Source organism: Lacerta agilis, chromosome 6 (genome assembly GCF_009819535.1).
Source record: "Lacerta agilis isolate rLacAgi1 chromosome 6, rLacAgi1.pri, whole genome shotgun sequence".
Lineage (NCBI taxonomy): Eukaryota > Metazoa > Chordata > Lepidosauria > Squamata > Lacertidae > Lacerta > Lacerta agilis.
In genome coordinates, this window is record NC_046317.1 from 70,015,831 (window position 1) to 70,034,255 (window position 18,425).

The following is an 18,425-nucleotide window of genomic DNA, read 5'->3' on the forward strand; positions in this document are numbered from 1 at the left end:
AGACACCAAGCTAGAATGCATCACATTTTGAAATACAGCTCCTGGACATCAAAGATAAGGCCATTAATCTTCTGTCTTTCATGAATCTGGGATGGCATCATGCCATCTAAACTAAAAATATAAATATAAAAAATAAAAATTCCTACTGATTATTTATGTAGCACTTTGAAAGTGCAGAACTTTGCAATAAATATTAAATTATAGAAGCAACCTTTTAGTCACATATTATTCCAAATTAGGTAGACTAGTTCAATAATTGTAAAATTATGAAAACCATGTTTCAGCTCTTGTTTGTTGTTCAAAGAGAAGCTGCAATGCCAGCTTGGCTGAAGTATGGTAATTTGAAATTATGAGCTACATATTCAGCCATACAAGGACATATTCTACAGGACAAATAAAACATCAGGTGTTCAAAATTAGAGCCAGCACCTTCAATGAGGGAAATAATTAAGTTATATGACTGGGCACTTTATGGAAGCATATCCAAAAATGTGCAGTCATCTTATGGGGGAAAGTGCACTCCCCATTACCCACTGAACTGAAGCTGAGAAACATGACAGCACAGAAGCAGTCCTTACATTAGTAGTTTATATTCCACCTGAAAACATGTACACATTCTTGTGGACGAAACAGATAAGCATATGGTTGCTCAATATCTTCTTCATCACTGCAGACTTCTTCAGACCCAGGTTCAAGCTTCATCCCCAGTGTGAAACACAAAGTACATTATTGTTTCAGGGCTTGATCCATTTGTGCTCCCACAGAACAGGATAGAGGTAGGTGCTTTGTGACAGATAGACAAGATGGATGGATGGTTTTAAACAGGGCTTTTTTCCAACCAGAACTCACCAGAACTCAGTTCCCCTCCTCTCCATCAGCTGCTTCCAACTGGCTGCAATTTTTTCACTCCCTCTACCCCATCCCACAAAATGGAACTTCCCAGTTTTAATTCAATTGTACAGACTCTGAACATGCGCTTGCTCACTGACTTGTGACAGTTGTTTTCCCTTAAGAACAAATGGAGGTTAACAGTAATTCTTCTCAAAATCTAAAGATAGTATAGTTTAACTTAAGGTCTGAGCCACATCAGTTTGACCCCTGGAAGTACCTTAAAATCATGTCCACAAGCTTCAAAATAAGATATAGATTTCAGTGACATCCCAGCCCTTCAGATAAATGATACTATATGGTATTATTGCAGTAACCACTGATTTACCTGCCCCTTCAACGTTGAGACAATTTTTCAAACATTTCATAATTCAAGAATCACACATGCAATTCACTTGTCACACAAAGGAACCAGGAGTTGGAAGAGAAAATTCCCCTTTGCATCCTTCATAGAGCCGAGCACTCTTTGTTCATCTGATACACCTGAAAGTCTGCACTGACAGTAAGACTGGCATGGGATGGAATGAGCATCTATTTTATTTTGTTTTTAAATCTTGGTCCCCAGCTTGTTGGAAACTAGAAATGGCCACCAAATATTGCAGTGGAGAGCCATTTCAACACAATGTGCTATACGGAGATTGATAGAAGAGACTAAACCCCACCCCATGTTGTAAACAGGGTTTGGAAAACTTCTTCCAGTCTGAGAGCTGCATTCCCTTCTGCACACCTTTCTGGGGGCCGCATGCCAATAGCGAGGGCCAGGAACAAAGGTGCATAGAGTAAGGAATGTAAATTTTAGCTTTCTAAAGTAGGCTAGCTTCTACATACACTCATACCCATCTCTATCCCAGCAGGCAAGAGGCTTTCTCAGAGTCTAATGACACAGTCTAGTTAGGCAAAAACACTCAAGGAAGGTGTGAACAAGGGCTGGTGTCAGGTCTGGGGAAAGGGAGTCTGATGTGGAGAGAATCTCAAGAACCACATAGAGAGAGTTATTCGGCTGCATTTGGTTCCTAGGCCTGTGGTTCCCCAACCTGGTAGTAAAGGTCGTACATGTTATATGATAGATGACCACAGTCTGTCAAGGTAGATAGCTAAAAATATGTGTGGTTATCTCATATTTAAGCTAACCCCGAGGCACCTGAACACCTATTCATCTACAGTTTTCTCTCCAATGCCTGTGGAGCCGAGTCACAGGAAAGTTAGTTCTTACTTATTTCTCTCCTTCCCACCATTACTATTCCAATACAGTCCCAGCCCCTTCCCTGCCTCTAATGCCATTTCTATAAACTATTCAGTTGTTTTTTCCACAGGGCTCGAATGTTGGATTTGTCCAAACTTAGAACTAAATTCAAACATCCCACGTTGCATTTGATCATGGCGAAATTCTGCAAAGCCTTGGGCAATACGCAACTAACTAAGGAACAAAGGCAGCCAAGAGAAAATATTTCCAGCCATCTCCCAGGCCGGCATTTGATCACAGCTGCTATACCACATCTATCAGATGTTGATTATGGGGATTCAATACTTCTGCCAAAGACAATAACTGTTTAATTGCAGCAACAAGGCTCTAGCAGCACAGACCGACCCAGGCAGAAGCAGCCTTCCTGCCTCTCAGTGTCTTGTCTGGCAACAGTCTGAAAACTCATCCATTGATGAAGGGGAGAGAGACATATAGATATAGATATAGATAGATAGATAGCCAGGGGCAGCTTCAAGTCTGAGAAAGCCCTTTGGCAGCAGTGGTAATGGGCAGCCACTTTAATTTCCCAGGATGCTCAGGGGCTGCAATTTTAATTTCTCGCAATGTCCTCAAATGCTCCATTAGGAAAGTAATGGGGAATTAAATTGGCCATCTCTCGCCACCAGGTAAGCATGCGAGTCCAGGGCTGGTGTCAGCACCAGCGGAGCCTGATGGGGCTGCCAGTGGACAGGTGCCAGGTGCTGATGCCAGACCTGAGATAGCCATGAGTGTCTTGTTTAAATGGAAGGCCATCAGCAGAGACACTCCAGTTGCTCACCATGCCATCAGCAAATCCCCTCCCTAAATTGCAAACTTGTATTTCATCACTTCATGCGTGAAAGGAGCCAGGGATTAAGGCAGGGCAGCCAACGTGGTGTCCTCCATACATTTTGGAATATAATTTTCATCAGCTGATCTCTCTGGCACCAAAATAATAATAATTCCCCAGTGTAATGTAGCTCTATGTTTCTTCAAATGTGATATGGTTGGTGTGGCACCCCAAATCTGGAAGTACTGCTCCATTTCCCAGCCCACCTCCCTTTACAATCTCTGGCACACTCCTGGGGGCAGTGGGACAGAAATGACTAGACTTTCAGGAATAGTTAGTTCACAAAACAGTCTCTGAACAAACCTTCATAGAGCCAGAAGCCTCTGGGTGGCTGTACCAGCTAGCAGTTCTTCTGACAGCTGGTTATCACCTGTGGAAAGCCTCTTACCAACACTGTCAGGTCTGTCATCCATCTGCTTACCCTCCAGCAGCACCTGGTCCTGTCGGCAGAAAGTGATGATGAAGGGAGCTGCGTGCTCATCTCTGCCAGAGAGAGCTGTCAGTAGGACTAGATACTACAGCCACCTGGAGGCTTCTCATCATATGGATGCTGGTCCAGAGGCTGCTGTGTGAACAAACTCTTAGCAGTTCAACTAACTGCTAAGTCTCTCTTTGAAGTCTCTCAGCCCCACTCACCTCACAGAGTGTTTGTTGTGGGGGAGGAAGGGGAAGGAGAATGTTAGCCTCTTTGAGACTCCTTCGGGTAGTGATAAAACGTGATATCAAATCCAAACTCTTTTTCTTAACAATAGATTCAAAACAGTGAGTCTTTGGTTTGCACCTATACTATGCCATATTATGGTTTGGTGGAATTTATACAAGAGATCAGGTGGCTAGCACCATGGTCCCTAACCCAGAGCTCCATGTATGCTATGCTGTGTGAGAGTTTCAATGAAAAGAGAAAGCTTTGCCACATCCTTTTGCATAAGTGGGGCTACCAGGAAGGCTTTATGGTAAAAGCCAAGCCGTTTCCCCACATCAGTGGACTGGGGCAGAAACATCTAGGATGACGGCCACTGCATATAACAGAAAGAGGACCCGAGACAAGGATTCAGGAGCAAATAGGGGAAAGGAATTCTGGTTAGAATATAAAATAAGCCACTTAAGCTATCAAAAAGCTTCTGAAGAGCACTTGTTCTGATTTGACAATAGCCTTAATTTTCATTCTTTAGCTCGGTATTCAAGTGAGTGAATGTTGCTCTCACCTCATACTCCTCTTTGAAGCCATAGCCCTGTCCCCGTTTCATCTGAGTGATGTGCTGCAACAAGTCGGCCACTCGGATTGCTGGCTGGAACTGTCCCCTGGGGTAGGACATTTCCACTGGGTCGCAGCTTCGATAGGGATGGGTCTGGATTGTCAGTGTCGGCTGAGTCATCTCCCCATGGCTACTGTCTGTTTTTTTTAAAAAAAAAGGGAGGCAAAACAAACTTTCACCCAGCTGTTATTTATTTGTTGTCTTCCACCCCGAGGTTAATTCCCCTCCCTCCCATGGCTGAAATGAAGCACAGTAGCAAAACTGTACCTGCCCAGAGCCATCCCCCCCAAAAAAGCTAATCCACACACACACACTGGATTTTGTATGACAGGAAATGAAGAAAACACAGAAGCAGCAAATTACCAAACAGTGACAACAACAGGAGGAGGAAATATGGTTATTTGATGCACGTTACACCAGAAATTGGAATCTCTTTCATGCTACCTAATCACATTTGATAAGGTCCCCATCTCTTGCCCTGCTTGTTGCTTTTGCAGCTTGAGGGCAGAAAGACTATACAGAAAGGGCATATTCTGGCTCTGGTCAGTTCTCCTACCTTTATCCCTTGCTAGGCGAACCAAGCAGGACTCCAATGCCACTTTTCAGTAGGTGGGCAGGAAGGAGAGCATGAAGAACAGACAGGTGCAGTATCATGGCAGTAAAACCTGAAATGCTCTGTTATGCAATGGTTCCATGCCTTGGACATGTGAAAGCAACAGGTTCTGCTTCAGAATAAGAGATGGGAACCCTAGCAAGAGAGCTAGAAGGCAGGGGCTGTATGTGTGCAAATTCTCTTTGTTGCTCATCTGTACTGCTTTAGCATTAGATCAGAGATGGAAACTCCAGCTGAACTACAATTCCCTTCAGCCTTTGCCAGTTTGGCCAATGGACAAGGATTATAGTCTTTGTAGTCCAGCAACCTCCAGAGGATCAGAATTTCCCCACCCTGAATTAAACAGCCCTTTAAGGGGTGGTTCAGGAGTGCTTTATGCTGTACTAGTTCTCAAACTTTGCATGTACTGGAATGTATTCTGCACTTTATTGGGAAGTTAAGGAAGATGAAGTACGACATAATGATGGGGGCAGGGCTTTTGGGTCACACTAAACATGATGTGGAGGAGACACCTATGTTTCTTCGTGATTTTTTAATTTCAGTTTACTGCAGCTGCCAGGGAGGAAGGAAGCAGACTTTAAATTTGACGGACGCAGCACGGCAGTTTCCCTACAGGTTCTCCTCCCAATACTGAAAATGGAAAATAGATTGATTTTTATTTTATTTTTTGTCCCCAAAGTCCCGGCAACTCCTGATGAAGAAAACTGCATCTATAGAATACAGCACTGAGTATTAACACAAAGTTCAAAATTTCATCAATGTAAGCATATTAATTAGACATGAAACATAAATATTCACTAGCATGCAGAAAGCCATTTTTTTGTGTTAGGGGGAAGCCAGACAGCAAAGCTAAGCATTTATTTATACAATAACCCGCCTAATGCCGTTACTAATGATAATGTGAGGACTCTGAACAGAGGGTATTTTCAAGGCTTATTAGTTCTCCGGGCTGAATTTACTTTCCCAATGCATCTTTACTGTTCCCCATTAACCCTTTGAAATAGAGAATGGTGCCATTTTCTTAAAGAATGGTGGACTACTTGCAATAGGCTGCATAATCTGCTTAATTTGCTATCATTAGGTTGAATCCAAACCCAGTTTCACAACTGAATTCTCCAAGGACCCTAATCTTCTATCAGCCTCAGTTTAAAAACATTACAAGTTTCCATTCCAAGAGGGAGTCATAACCAAAGAAACAAAACAAAAAGTAATGAGCTGGCCTGGCCTATAAAAGCACACTCAGGCCTTTGGGTTTGTCATAAAGTTAAACTCAAAGCTACTCAGCTCAGCATATTCAGGTGTAATCATTATTTTCTATATTCAGAATGAATTCTATTCTGGGCTTTATTTTTTGTTGTTTTTGATATACTTCCAACTATAGAACTGGAAAAGGAGGCTAACAGCTGAAGTATATGGCAGTGGGGGTTTATGGTACAGGAAGAAGGGGCGGAATTCAATATTGCTTTATGAGGCATGTTCATTTCTCACAAGCATATCAGCTTCCCAGATGGAACGACACCTCTTCTCCTTTCCCCATGCACTGTTCTGGAGGGGTCTTATTATCCCTCACCCCAGCCCATAGTCAATTTCAGTGGGGGTGGAGAGCATGCAGAGAGAAGAAAGGGTCTTTCACTGATGAGGTTTGTTAGGTGAATCCTACCCAACAGGAGATAGGAACTTGGAACTAGACTTTGGTGTCTCTTGTAAGTCCATTTGTTGAATGGAATTCCACTCAGGGGATATTCCAGCTGGTGGAAAATGGGAAGGTGACTTTAGTCAAATCTGCCTGTAGCCCACTTGAGCCATAAAAAAAAACAAAAAAAAAACCACTTGTTCTGGACTGGAGTATTGGGGAATACTTTTGAAAAGGGGAGGCTTTAGAGTAGCAGGAAATTTGCAAAAAGTAACCTCCTTTCCACCTGCAGGATCCATCATCTGGATCAAATGCCTTCCATAGATCAAAGGCACCCATTTGTGGATGGCTAAGTTTTGATCCAGCCCTCCATCTGATTATACCATAAGGAAGGGGCTGGCCATCACCAGCCTAAGATACATCACAGCTCAAACTTACTTACTGGTCCTCCAAACAAATCCCTGATTCTTTCTAAACCCTACTGTATATTGTAACTTTCAGACACGCTTGTTCACTGCTCTACCACTTGAGAATGTCATACTGGATGTGATTGTGGTTCCTGTGAAGTAATCAACTATACTCTATTCCATTAATTCATAAGACATAGCTGTCACCAAGCCAAGTTTGCTAGTGAAGTGGAAATAGAAGTTCTAAACTCATCCGAAAGCAACAGAGGGAAGAGATAAAAGAGTTTGTATTCTTTCCCCCCAACTCCTTGAAGTATCCACAAACCATATTTTTGGTGACAACACAAAATGGACATCATCTGATATCATGGCCAGATCCTGATTCTCCCTCTCCCTCTCCCTCCCCCTCTCCCCCCTCTCTTTGTAAAAGAAAGAGCAGAAAAAAAGATATTTCCCCATAGACAAACTGCAAAATGAGATTGGTATTAAAATATTCTGCATGTGCGAGAAACATGCTGCTCGCAATATGTCTAATCATGGTCTCAGACTGAATGCCACCAAGACTAATGATACATTCTAGTTGGACATTTTAGAAGTGCTGATTACAATACCTGTACGAACTATTCAATATCTAACTGAAGAAGTTATTATTTCTAATCTAGGATAATCATTAAGAAGAACAGCCTCTGCAGATAAAAATTTATGGTCTATCACTTTAGATCTCAGAAGCCACAGTAACTGGGTGTAGGACTTTTCATGTGGCTGCCCCTGCTCTCTGGAACAGCATTCTTGTTCAGATACAACAGGTGCCCCTATCTGCAGTTTTTGAAAAACTACTGAAGACATTTTGGTTCTAAAAAGCCTTCTCAGATGGATGAATAGATTTCTGTATTGGGTGTCTAGTTGGTTTTTTTAAAAATATATATATATATATATAAACTGAATCTGCTGTTATTTTGGATGTTGTTTTAAACTGTTCTTTTTGAGGCCATTTTTATTGCAGTTTGTGCATTCCCTTGAGATGCGCATGTATGTGGAAGGAGGCAGGTTCCACAGCGGCAGCAGATCCCAATGTAGATCTTTATCCCCCCCCCACTTTGTTTCTGATTTAGATCTTCACTCACCCCTTCTTCCCTGGCAGGGATGGGAGGCGCCATTTTATGGTTTGCTTCAGGTGCCAACGTGTCTTGGGCTGGCCCTGCTCAGCCATCCCCACCCCACCCCACTCCCATACGATTCCTTCAGCACCTTTTATGGTGCACGAGAACCGCACTGAGTCACATCAATGCAAGAACATTGTTCTTCTTATACAATGCAGTACTGCACTTGTGCATCAGCGATTACACCAAATCCAATTAGCTTTTTTAGTTGCACAGCAGACCATAGGGTTGATCCATAAAAGCAATGTGCTGTCTATTTCTTAATTATATGTATTCAATACAGGAGACGTGTGCTGACAGTCAGTGTATCTGCAGCAGTGACCAGAGGAAGAGGAGGAGTGCAGAGAGAAGAAACACCATAGTGCACCTGCTAACAGTGAAACTGGACACCTTCATCTGCCTCACCTGCAATAAAACATGTCTCTACCATATCAGTCTCTACAGTCACATCAGGCACTGAAACTTTCCAATGGTTTGACCTTACTACCAAAGGCAAACACTTCCATTGTCTCCCAAGATAGACAGAGGCAAACAGCAAGGTGCTGTAATATGAGCAATAATGCAAAACAGGATTAGCCAACCTTTTTTGGCCTGAGGCCCTTTTTTCAACCTTGGCCAACGCCCAAAGGGGCCCATACTTGTTATGGGTGTGACCAGCATAAATACACAGGCAGGCAGCCACGCCTCCACAGCTCATCCAACAAATCAGATGTCTCCCCCTTTCTGCTCATCAAATTATCAATTGGATGAGCAGAGAGGGGGCAATTTACATCCCGCCCTAGTGTTGTCGTATATACCCAACTGATCAGTGCACTCAGCAGGTGAGGGCCTCCTGCAAATGCCATCTTATCAGGGGGCCCATTTTGCACTATATGGAAATCAGGCCTTTAATTTGTTAGCACCTATCCTCCTGGTAAATATTGGAATGGTGCTAAATATTGGAAAGGTGAAGACCTTCCTCTTCGAGAAAGTCTTTTCTGTAGAGATCTTTCCCAGTCTGCATCTGTATTGGAATTTTTTGAGATGTTTGTGTGTTTGACGCCCTGGTTCCTTTGCAAGGAAGGAAGGATGGAAAATTATTATTATTATTATTATTATTATTATTATTATTATTATTATTATTACTATTATTATTATTATTATTATTATTATTTAATTATTTCTCTCCCCTTTCCACTTCTGCTGCCAAAATCAGAGGTGTCTTAGGGGGCCATGAAAATTTGCTTGGTGGGCCAGATCAGGGTCCTCAAAAGGGGGATTAGCTATTCCTGATGCAAAACACACTAACATATATCTTGATCTTCCCATCATATTTAATCATTTACTGTTTCAAGCAGTTTTTATATTGCTTCACAGATCACAATATAATGGAGGGGGAAACCAGCACAGTTAGCAGGGAATAAAAGAACCTAGATATTTCTTTCTTCTATCCATACTACTAATCTGGTAAAATGAGAATAGGATGGGAGGGTGGGGGAGAAGAAGCCTGTCAATGATAAGGCCAAGCTCTGTTGGAAACATCTCAAGCACTACCACAATGGAGTGTGCCCTGAATACAAAAAAACAAAGTTTTGTTTCAAAACTCTTCCTTTAATATCCACAGACTCTCTGATTTTGACACGATAAGGCTATCATATCCATTTATATTTTTATTCGGTTAGCCTTGGCAAGTGTGTAACATGATAAGACATCCTTTGCACAAAATAAATTATTTTTGGGCTGGTGTCTGCAATGGATTTAATTACACACACATCCAATCTCACTTTCCTGGAGTAAAGGGTTGTCATTTATTTGACATCTCCTAAGGATGGCTCCAGAATGGCTAATATCACTCTCTGCATTACCCCAGTGGTAATGGAAACACTTGCAAAATTGGCTTACAGGTTTTATTTGTTTTCATGTGCGTCTAGGTTATGATGTGACAAATGACTTGTTTCAAGGTGAATGCTAATATAACATAAACATGGCCCAAAGTGAAAAACTATCATACTACTGACTGAACACAACTAAGCATGTGCTTTTAAAAATGTGTGCCAGGCACTTCAGGGTTCTTACAAAAAGCCCAGTGGCTCAACCATTAGCTTCTGACACTGAGACTGCTGGTCAGAGAAAGAAACTATATGCCATTCCAGCATCATATAATCAACGTGCTTAACTCTAATTAATGCATGAAGGGGTTAAGACCATAGAGTAAGCTGTCCTGCCAGGCTTAGCTAGGTCCTCACCTTGGGAGGAAGGGCTACCAAACTACCACTTTCCATGCTTCCACCCTGTGAACCCTACCAGTAAGGAAGTCTAAGGTGGATGCTCCAAGCATAAGCAAACAATCTTTGTATTTCTATATAAGTAATTTAGAAACTCTTAACATATTGCAACCTTAGTATTACTGCCTGTCTTTTATTGCTGCTTTATGGAAAAGCACATGAGCCTGACCTTTGAAGCGTTTGTAAGTAAACTATTTTTAACTTACAAAACATGATCACTTTCTATGCTAACAAAAGAGGGGAACTTTGCTGGCAATCATTTTAATAGTGTGAACATAGGCATGGGTACAACACCTATACCCTGTGGGGATCTGGTGCCAATGATAAAATGTTGAGTCATCAACCTAAGTAGAAAATCATTGGACCCTACTCCTAGGAGCAAAGTAAGAATTATTTAGCCGGACTGACATTTCTCAGAAAATTCCCAAACCCCGCCCCCCTAGAAAAAGAAGGCAACTTTGCAGAATATTATCTGATTAGTCTCAACCTTCATGTGTGTGCATGTGGCAGATACCATTTTCTCCTCACACTGCCCCAGAATGTCATTTGCATTGGGGGTGATGCAAAATGGAGGCCAGTCTGTCAACACAGATGTTGCTGCTGCCACTGACAATGGCAAGAGCAAAGAAGCTGTACTATTGCCACTTCAAATGGTAAGTCCCAACTACAAGAAACTGTAGGCTAAGGTATCTCCACACACACACACACACACACACACACGGAGAATTTCAGTTAAATGGTACCTTCAGTTTCCCTGCTCACAAATGGGGTGGAGAATTTTAAGATGTAATTTTAAGATGTAAGTAATGTCTTAATATATTATTTTGGATGGCTATTTTAAAATGAAAGCAGTTCATACCAAAATATTATTTATATTTCTCCATTCAAAGTATGTCTTTTCTGCATGAATATGTATATTCCTTAAAAAAACAACTAAAAACAGATTGTCTATTCAATGTCAAAACTTGTCTTGAAAGTTCGAGTGGAAGAGAATCCATAGTTTACTTCAGAAACTTGTTCCACTGATGAATTCTTATAGTGAGACACCCCCCCCCCCCCATAATAGTATAGCCTATGTAATTAACTCCCTGCTTTCTGTCATATCCATTTTGGCTATGGTAATCAACTGGTCCATCTCTCTCATTTCTGGCATTGTATGAATATCTGAAAACTATAAATAGGCCACCCTTTTATTATAAATTTTATTATAAATTATTATAAATTAATAAATAAATACCAATTTTGCCCTACTCCCCCCCCTTTGCAGGACTTCCCTTGTATCATACCCATCATTATCTACTAAATTCCTCAAAATGAGTCAAAATTGTATAGTGAAATATTGTTAAAGTGGTTCATCAATCACTTTGCCTTGACATCTCGGTGGATTTTTTTCATCGCAGATGAAGCAAGGATCATGTCCCTGCAGAAACTCTGGAATAGACTGCAGCATGGCAGCTAATGTATCATAGATTGAGTTGTCAGTTTTTAAACTTCCACTTTTTAAAATAAATAAATAAAACCCATTTTGAATTTATGAGTAGAACTTCAAGTGAAGTTCTCCGAAGGTGGTGCCACAGAAGAGAACCTTGGGAACACATAAATGTTCACATCCCAAGGAGAGAGGAGTTTTACAAGGCACCTTCTCTCCACCTGCATCTTGGATTAAAATCAAGCCAGAAAAGTTCTGACTGCCCTGCCAACCTCATCTGCCAATTCCCCACTCTGAAAAGCACAATTCTATCTTCTATTTAACTACCTGGCCAGCAGCATTGAGGGAGGATGAGGCAGGGTAAAGGTAAAATGGTAAAGGACCCCTAGGTGGTTGCGTCCAGTCAAAGGCAACTATGGGGTGTGGCGCTCATCTCACTTTTCAGACAAAGGGAGCTGGCGTTTGTGCGCAGACAGCTTTCCAGGTCATGACTAAACCACTACTGGCACACGGAGGACTGTGACAAGTGCCAGAATGCATGGAAATGCCTTTTAGCTTCCCACTGCAGTGGCACCCATTTATCTACTTGCACTTTCGAACTGCTAGGTTGGCAGAATGAGAAAAGGACAGTGGTTTGTTCCTTCCATGCTTTCTCTATTTCACTGTGCCACACTGCAAGGAAGTGGGCCTCAAGGAAATGTGTTGTGGACCTTGCATTCTGTCTTCCATTGCCACTGCCATAGCCCTTGGGAAGACAACAAATCCAATGAGCCATCAGTGCAATAGTAAGAAAGCAGGAAGGGGTACTCGATCCTCTCACTACTCACGTGCAATTGCTGCTACTCCACAACTGCTGGTGACAGGCTGACATGGGAAAGAGGTGGATTGGCTTCCTTCTCTCATGCTGTCACTAATCTCACCACCACTGGCCAGGTAAGTAATTAGACAGGGGAAAAATATGTTATGGGAAACAGGAGCCTGACAGTGATGGTGTTTTGGGAACCCCAAAGGTTGGTATGGATGGAGGTCATTTTCCAAGACCTACTTTGGCCCAGGAAATTATCCTAGATCTATTTCAGGGGTGGCCAACTCCCAAGAGACTGTGATCTACTCACAGAATTAAAAACTGGCAGTGATCTACCCCCCCTTTTGGGGGTTCAGGTCAACGTTGTTGAGCTTTTTTTTAAGGAAGGAAAGCACTTTCATCATTTAGGTTGAATCAAATGTAAACAAGAAAGAGTTCATCCATCTTTATCAATTGCTTTGCATATTCTCTCTAGAATGGAACCAAAAACCATTCTCATTTTGATTGTTTGTCAAAAACAAAGCAGTGAATTTTTTTTTTGAAAAATATATGTGGGAAATGTGCTTATATCACATGAAAATTGCACATAAATTTGTACAATATGAGTATAATTTAAATGCAAACTTTTCATGTGTTCTTTCAAAATATTCTGCACAAAATGGGACCTGAATGGGCCTATGACAAAGTGTTAGTGAAACTGAAATGGGACAGAATTACACTGCTCAGACTTCCGGCGGCGACGCCATCGCGGAGCGGTCGTTGGTTGCCTCGGCTGCGAGGCGACCCAGTCCGTCCCGGGGGTTGGAGCCCCGCTACCGCAAAGCGGGGCTCCGGTGGGGTGCGGGAAGAGCGTCCCGCACCCTGGGCTCCCCGGCTGTGCCCATTAGTGCTCCGAACCCTTCCCTCGCTCCCCCTGTAAGGGGGGAGTGGGGGTGAAGGGACAACGGAGCCGGGCTATAGGGGACATGCCCCAACCGGGATGTAAATGCGGCGGTCACCCCCGTGACGAGCGTCAAAGTTCTACCTGTGATTTTTGGAATTAAAGAAACCCGGTGGTCGTGAGTATTTGATTGGATTAGATTTTATGCTTTTCGGACGATCCGGGGGGAAGTGGAAAGGAAGCCTGCCTCCCTCCCTTCGGGGGAAAGAAATTAACCAGCTTAAGTGACTGCTGCTACAAAATTGGCTACAAAGTATTCGAACTTTGATAAATGAGGCTGTTAAAATCTCCCTTTGGGGAGTAAGTTTGCGGAAAATATCTCCGTTTAAAGTTTTGGTCTTTGCGCTCTGGCTTCAGGAAAAATGGCGATGAAAAGTCTGAATCGATGTGGAAAATAACTGCTATAAAAGGAAGAACATAGAGATAGGAACTGAAATTTGATATCCATCCCCTCTCTCAATATGCTGGACTTTGTGTTTGAACTTGTTTTGAACTCTGGACTAACGGATGAACAAAGGCTTATTGTTTTGAAGCTGGAGCTGCTTAATCGGAAAGTGAAAGTCTTGAGTGGGAGTATGAAAAAAAATTTACTTCCCACAGAGGAGGCTTTTCAAATCTTTGATACGATGGAAGGAAACCTTGGCAAAGAGCTGAAAGGGATGTTTGAAGGATGGAGAGAAATGACAGGGCGACTCCGGGAAAAGGATCCGTTCTTTGGGGGTGGCAGCCCCGGGACGGTAGGATTTGCTATATCCAGACCCCGAGGTGTGAGCTCGGGGGTAAGGGACAAAGAATTAAGATATTTACAAAAAGAAGAAGAATGGTACAAAGAAGAGGAGCAGCCGAAAGAAGATGAGATGGGTACCCTGAAGCTCGATGCAAGGTCTGTTGCGAACTGTGCCTGGATCTGTGGACATATGGGAAAAGAGGACAATTGGAAGATGGGTTCCGGTGATAGACGGAGAAGGATAATGGACAGAGGGGGAGTAGGGTGAAGTATTAAGTTTAAAATTTAAATGGTCTGTTATGATATTCTGAAATCGGAGGGTGAAGATTGTTAGTTTTATTTGGTTTTTTTTATATAAGAAAGGAGATATTTGAAATTTTATAGTATTAGCAGCAGGATAAAGGACAGAAGAAGTTAGTATAGATTTGATAAGAATAATTTGTTATGATTATGGTGTATTATTAGTCAATATAGACTAAGATGATTAAGATGATTGTTTTCTTTTTAATTGAGTTTAATCTTTAGAGGGAAGTTGTTAAAAAAGTAGATTATGGATATGAAACCGAAGGTGAAAAGGCGGGGGAAGTTAACCGTCAAGATTCGGAAATAGAATTTTTTTTTTTAATGTATATAAACAAGAAGAAGAATCCTGGCAATATTTGTATTTGTTCTATAATTGTATTTGTTTATAATTGTATAATTGTAGGTGTGGGTGTGGGTGTATGTTTTGTTATAAAAATGCCAATAAATTCTTTATAAAAAAAAGAATTACACTGCTCAGTCCATCTCCAGTTATACCGATAATTCCCAAAAGTTTACAATATATTAAATAACTATGCCACATACAAAATTATGGACAGATTGTCAAGAAACAGGAACATGACTATGGAGTGTGGAAAAGCAACATCACAAACATCTATGGTGGAGTTAATATACAATACCATGGTGTGCTGTCTATAATGCACAATGTTTTCTAAATGAATAACATTTGCTGGTTTAGAGATTCCAGTTTCATGATCTTGGAATTTCATAAATGACTTCAACTTTAAGCAAAGAAACTTAAGTCCCGGGTCCTACATAAATGGAGACGGGCCTGGAACCTGGGGGGAGGCAGGTACATATTTATGAATGAATGAGTAGCATGTGGCTCACAAATAACAGTGGTGCCCTGCCGAGGCCACAGAAAGTGTCACTTGTGGGAACCAAATGACAGCACTAGTGGCCTTCAGCGGTTGGACTGGGAAGCGGACCTGAGAGGGAACTTGTGATTGTTAGTCCACTCCTGGACCTTAAACAGAAGTTTGTTCCTGCAGCTTTGGCATAATGATGGAAGACTTCCCATCTTCACTGTCCAAAGAGCTGTGCTAAGAGGTTGCTACAGATGGAGGTTTGCCATCAGGTAAGCCATCAACAGAGATAGGAAATAATTTTTGCTCAAAATATCTATTGCCTACCTCATACAATAATTATTTTGTCTTGTGGATACTAATAAACCATTGACCACTCAAAACCCACTTTGAAACTACACATTGGTATCTGGGGCCCCCAAACACCATACCCTGCAGAGGGCTAGGAGCAGAACTCAGCTATTTTCACACCCATGATAAGTACAACTTTCCTCAAGAGGTGTTCCAAACCACTGTTCTTTTTCAAGGATTTAGTAGATCTATTCTGCACAGGGTACCCTCCCAGCTTCCAGTTTGACATCATCAAACAAACATAAAAATGGGAGAAGTCCTTAAAAAAAATAGGAATGTTGTGACATTTGGTTTGTTCATGTTTGGCTCAGATCAGGTTGGCCCCGCTTCCAGTTGTGGCTGATTTCACAAGAAAATGTGGTTTATGAGCAAGCATGTTCTTAATCCTTGCCATGTGTGGCAAGAAAAAATCATTGTGGGTTGGATCCAGACTTGCTCCTCCAAGTCTCCTTCTATTTGAGGGGGAGAATCAGGATTATAGAAACAAAAGAAGAACCTACTGGATCAGGCCAGTGGCCCATGTAGTCCAGCATCCTGTTCTCACAGTGGCCAACCAGATATCTGTGTGAAACCCTCAAACAGTACCTGAACACAAGAGCAACCCCCCCTCCCATTTCTAAAAACTGGTATTTAGAAGCTTTATCGCTTCCAAATGTGGAGGTAGAGTACAGCTATCATAACTGGTGATTGATTCAATGGAGGTTCGCCTCTGGGGCATGTGGGACAGTGATTTTCACTGATTTCCCCTTCTTTCTATAGCCCACAGAAACAAATCTCCAGATCATGTTTTCAACGGCCACAGGGAGGGCCACTGAGGGAAAGGAGGGGTCAGTGAAAATTGCATCCACCTCCAATTCCTCTGGTATGAGGCTAACTCCTGTGAATTAAAGTGTATATCCAAGTCCTTTATATTCCAGAGGAGTTGCTCAAGTATCCTACGGTTCCAGCATGCAGACAATGTATGCACACACAAATCTCTGTCTCTGTGAGGCTCCTACCCTTGTGGTCCTTCCTTCCTTCTTTACTTCCCTACCCCTTGGATTATTTTTAATGCACAAATGGTTGCACCTTGCTTGTGTTATGTTTCTGCCTACAGCAGTACTCAGCCTCTGGAACCACTCAATGTGCTGCTCTCTGATACACCATAGAGGAAATTATTTTTTTTTTAAAAAAAAAAATCAATGCTCTGTTTATACAAATCAGGAGTCCTGGGTTTTATCTTCAGACATGCAACATCTGTGCATCAGCTTTGCAGGCGCGACCTATTTTATTTGCTCTACTAGGTGTGCAAAAATGACAAACATATTTTTAAGCCTTTTATCCCTAAGCATACAAATATCTAATCTTAAAAAATGAAAAACAGAATGACAAGAATTGAAAGTAAAGGAATAATCCAATCTTTTTTTATTGAAAGGGGAATCAATAAAAAAGAAATGAATTCCATTATGTGATTTAAATGTTCTTCATTCGGGGGCTTAGCAGACAGCCACATTTTCATGATTTTTTCTTTTTCTTTTTGTATTGGTAGAAGTCAGAACAAATGTTCCTAACAATTTCTTCCAAATCAAAGTCCCTCAAATTCATCTTTGGGCTTAATTCTAATCCTTTAACTTTCAAACAGCATACCCACAATGCTGTTTTGGAGATTATGTATGTGTGTTTAATTATCGTTTGAGACTGCATCATAGCCTTTGAAGGAATGAGACTGATAAGGTGGCAAAGTTTTGATACTGAGCATATGGTAAAATCACAGTTACACAATTTGGTGATGATGAGGAGATGTTTACCATCCAAAATGGGGACCGCATCAAACAAACAACAGTTTTGGAATATGTCTGCCAATATTCTATTGAGCCATTTTCAGATAGAATGGATGTGTTTTCTCATCAACAGGCTATTGTGCATCATAACAGTCCTCTTACCTAACAGTGTGGTCGATGGAACAGTGTCTGATGATACTTTGAGATGAAATTCCATTTGCGCACAGAACACGGATCAATGGAACCCAACAGAAGGTCAACAGGAGAAAAATAATGTGGAAAATAAAATAAAAACACAAAGTTAGCTGTTTCCAACATCCCAAAGTCTCGGTTCTTTACTGCCATATTTATGTATCTACAGGGAAAGGCACAAAAGCACACAATCAAGAATAAAGTCTACATAAGTACCTGAGTAGTAGGAATTCAACAAAGATTTGCTCTGAAGGGTTTTGCTTTGGACAGAAAATGAACAAGGAGAGGATGGTGCTAGGTAGGAAAGATATAAGGAAGAGGCTTTAGAAATGTATAGAGAAAGATAACAGAACAGAGAGAAAAGCTCCTTAGAGAACAGAGTAGCATTTAATTTACTGGATGTGGCATAATTAAACCGCCTGAAACAAGCATAGTCTTCTAATACCACCAATAGATGGTATTTGGGGGGGGGGATACACAAATAAAATGGGTGCCAAAAACCCTAGAACTGCTCATATACAGCAGAGGCAAGCAACATAACACATACAGGGCACTCCTGCTAAGCTACATATGTTCATCCTTCCCAAACACCACACATATATTTGGAGAAGACTGCAGAATAAGAATATGGAAGAATAAATCAATAGTTGAGGTTTGGAACCCCACAAGAACAACACAAGTTATCTGAATTGCATTGGACTAAAACATGTTAATGGAGGTGGACTTCCAGCCATGTCTATCAGTATTATCAATTTGCAGTATCACAGCATTTACAAAATAAAAATTAGGGAGTTCTCTATT

The 18,425-nt window shown here is 41.5% G+C and overlaps 1 protein-coding gene across 12 annotated transcripts in view; it reads right to left on the reverse strand.

The window, feature by feature from the left end:
• Positions 1-18,425, reverse strand: part of PTPRT (protein tyrosine phosphatase receptor type T) — a 582,389-nt gene that overhangs the window by 39,437 nt on the left and 524,527 nt on the right. For 7 of the 12 annotated variants that reach the window (XM_033153370.1, XM_033153368.1, XM_033153366.1 and 4 more), the window contains 3 exons: positions 17,841-17,918; positions 17,595-17,630; positions 4,166-4,353 (listed from right to left, as the gene is read on the reverse strand). In XM_033153370.1, coding sequence (XP_033009261.1) covers positions 4,166-4,353; positions 17,595-17,630; positions 17,841-17,918 — 302 coding nt within the window. The remainder of the gene's footprint in view (positions 1-4,165; positions 4,354-17,594; positions 17,631-17,840; positions 17,919-18,425) is intronic. The other 5 variants (XM_033153371.1, XM_033153364.1, XM_033153372.1 and 2 more) reach the window with 3 other exon arrangements.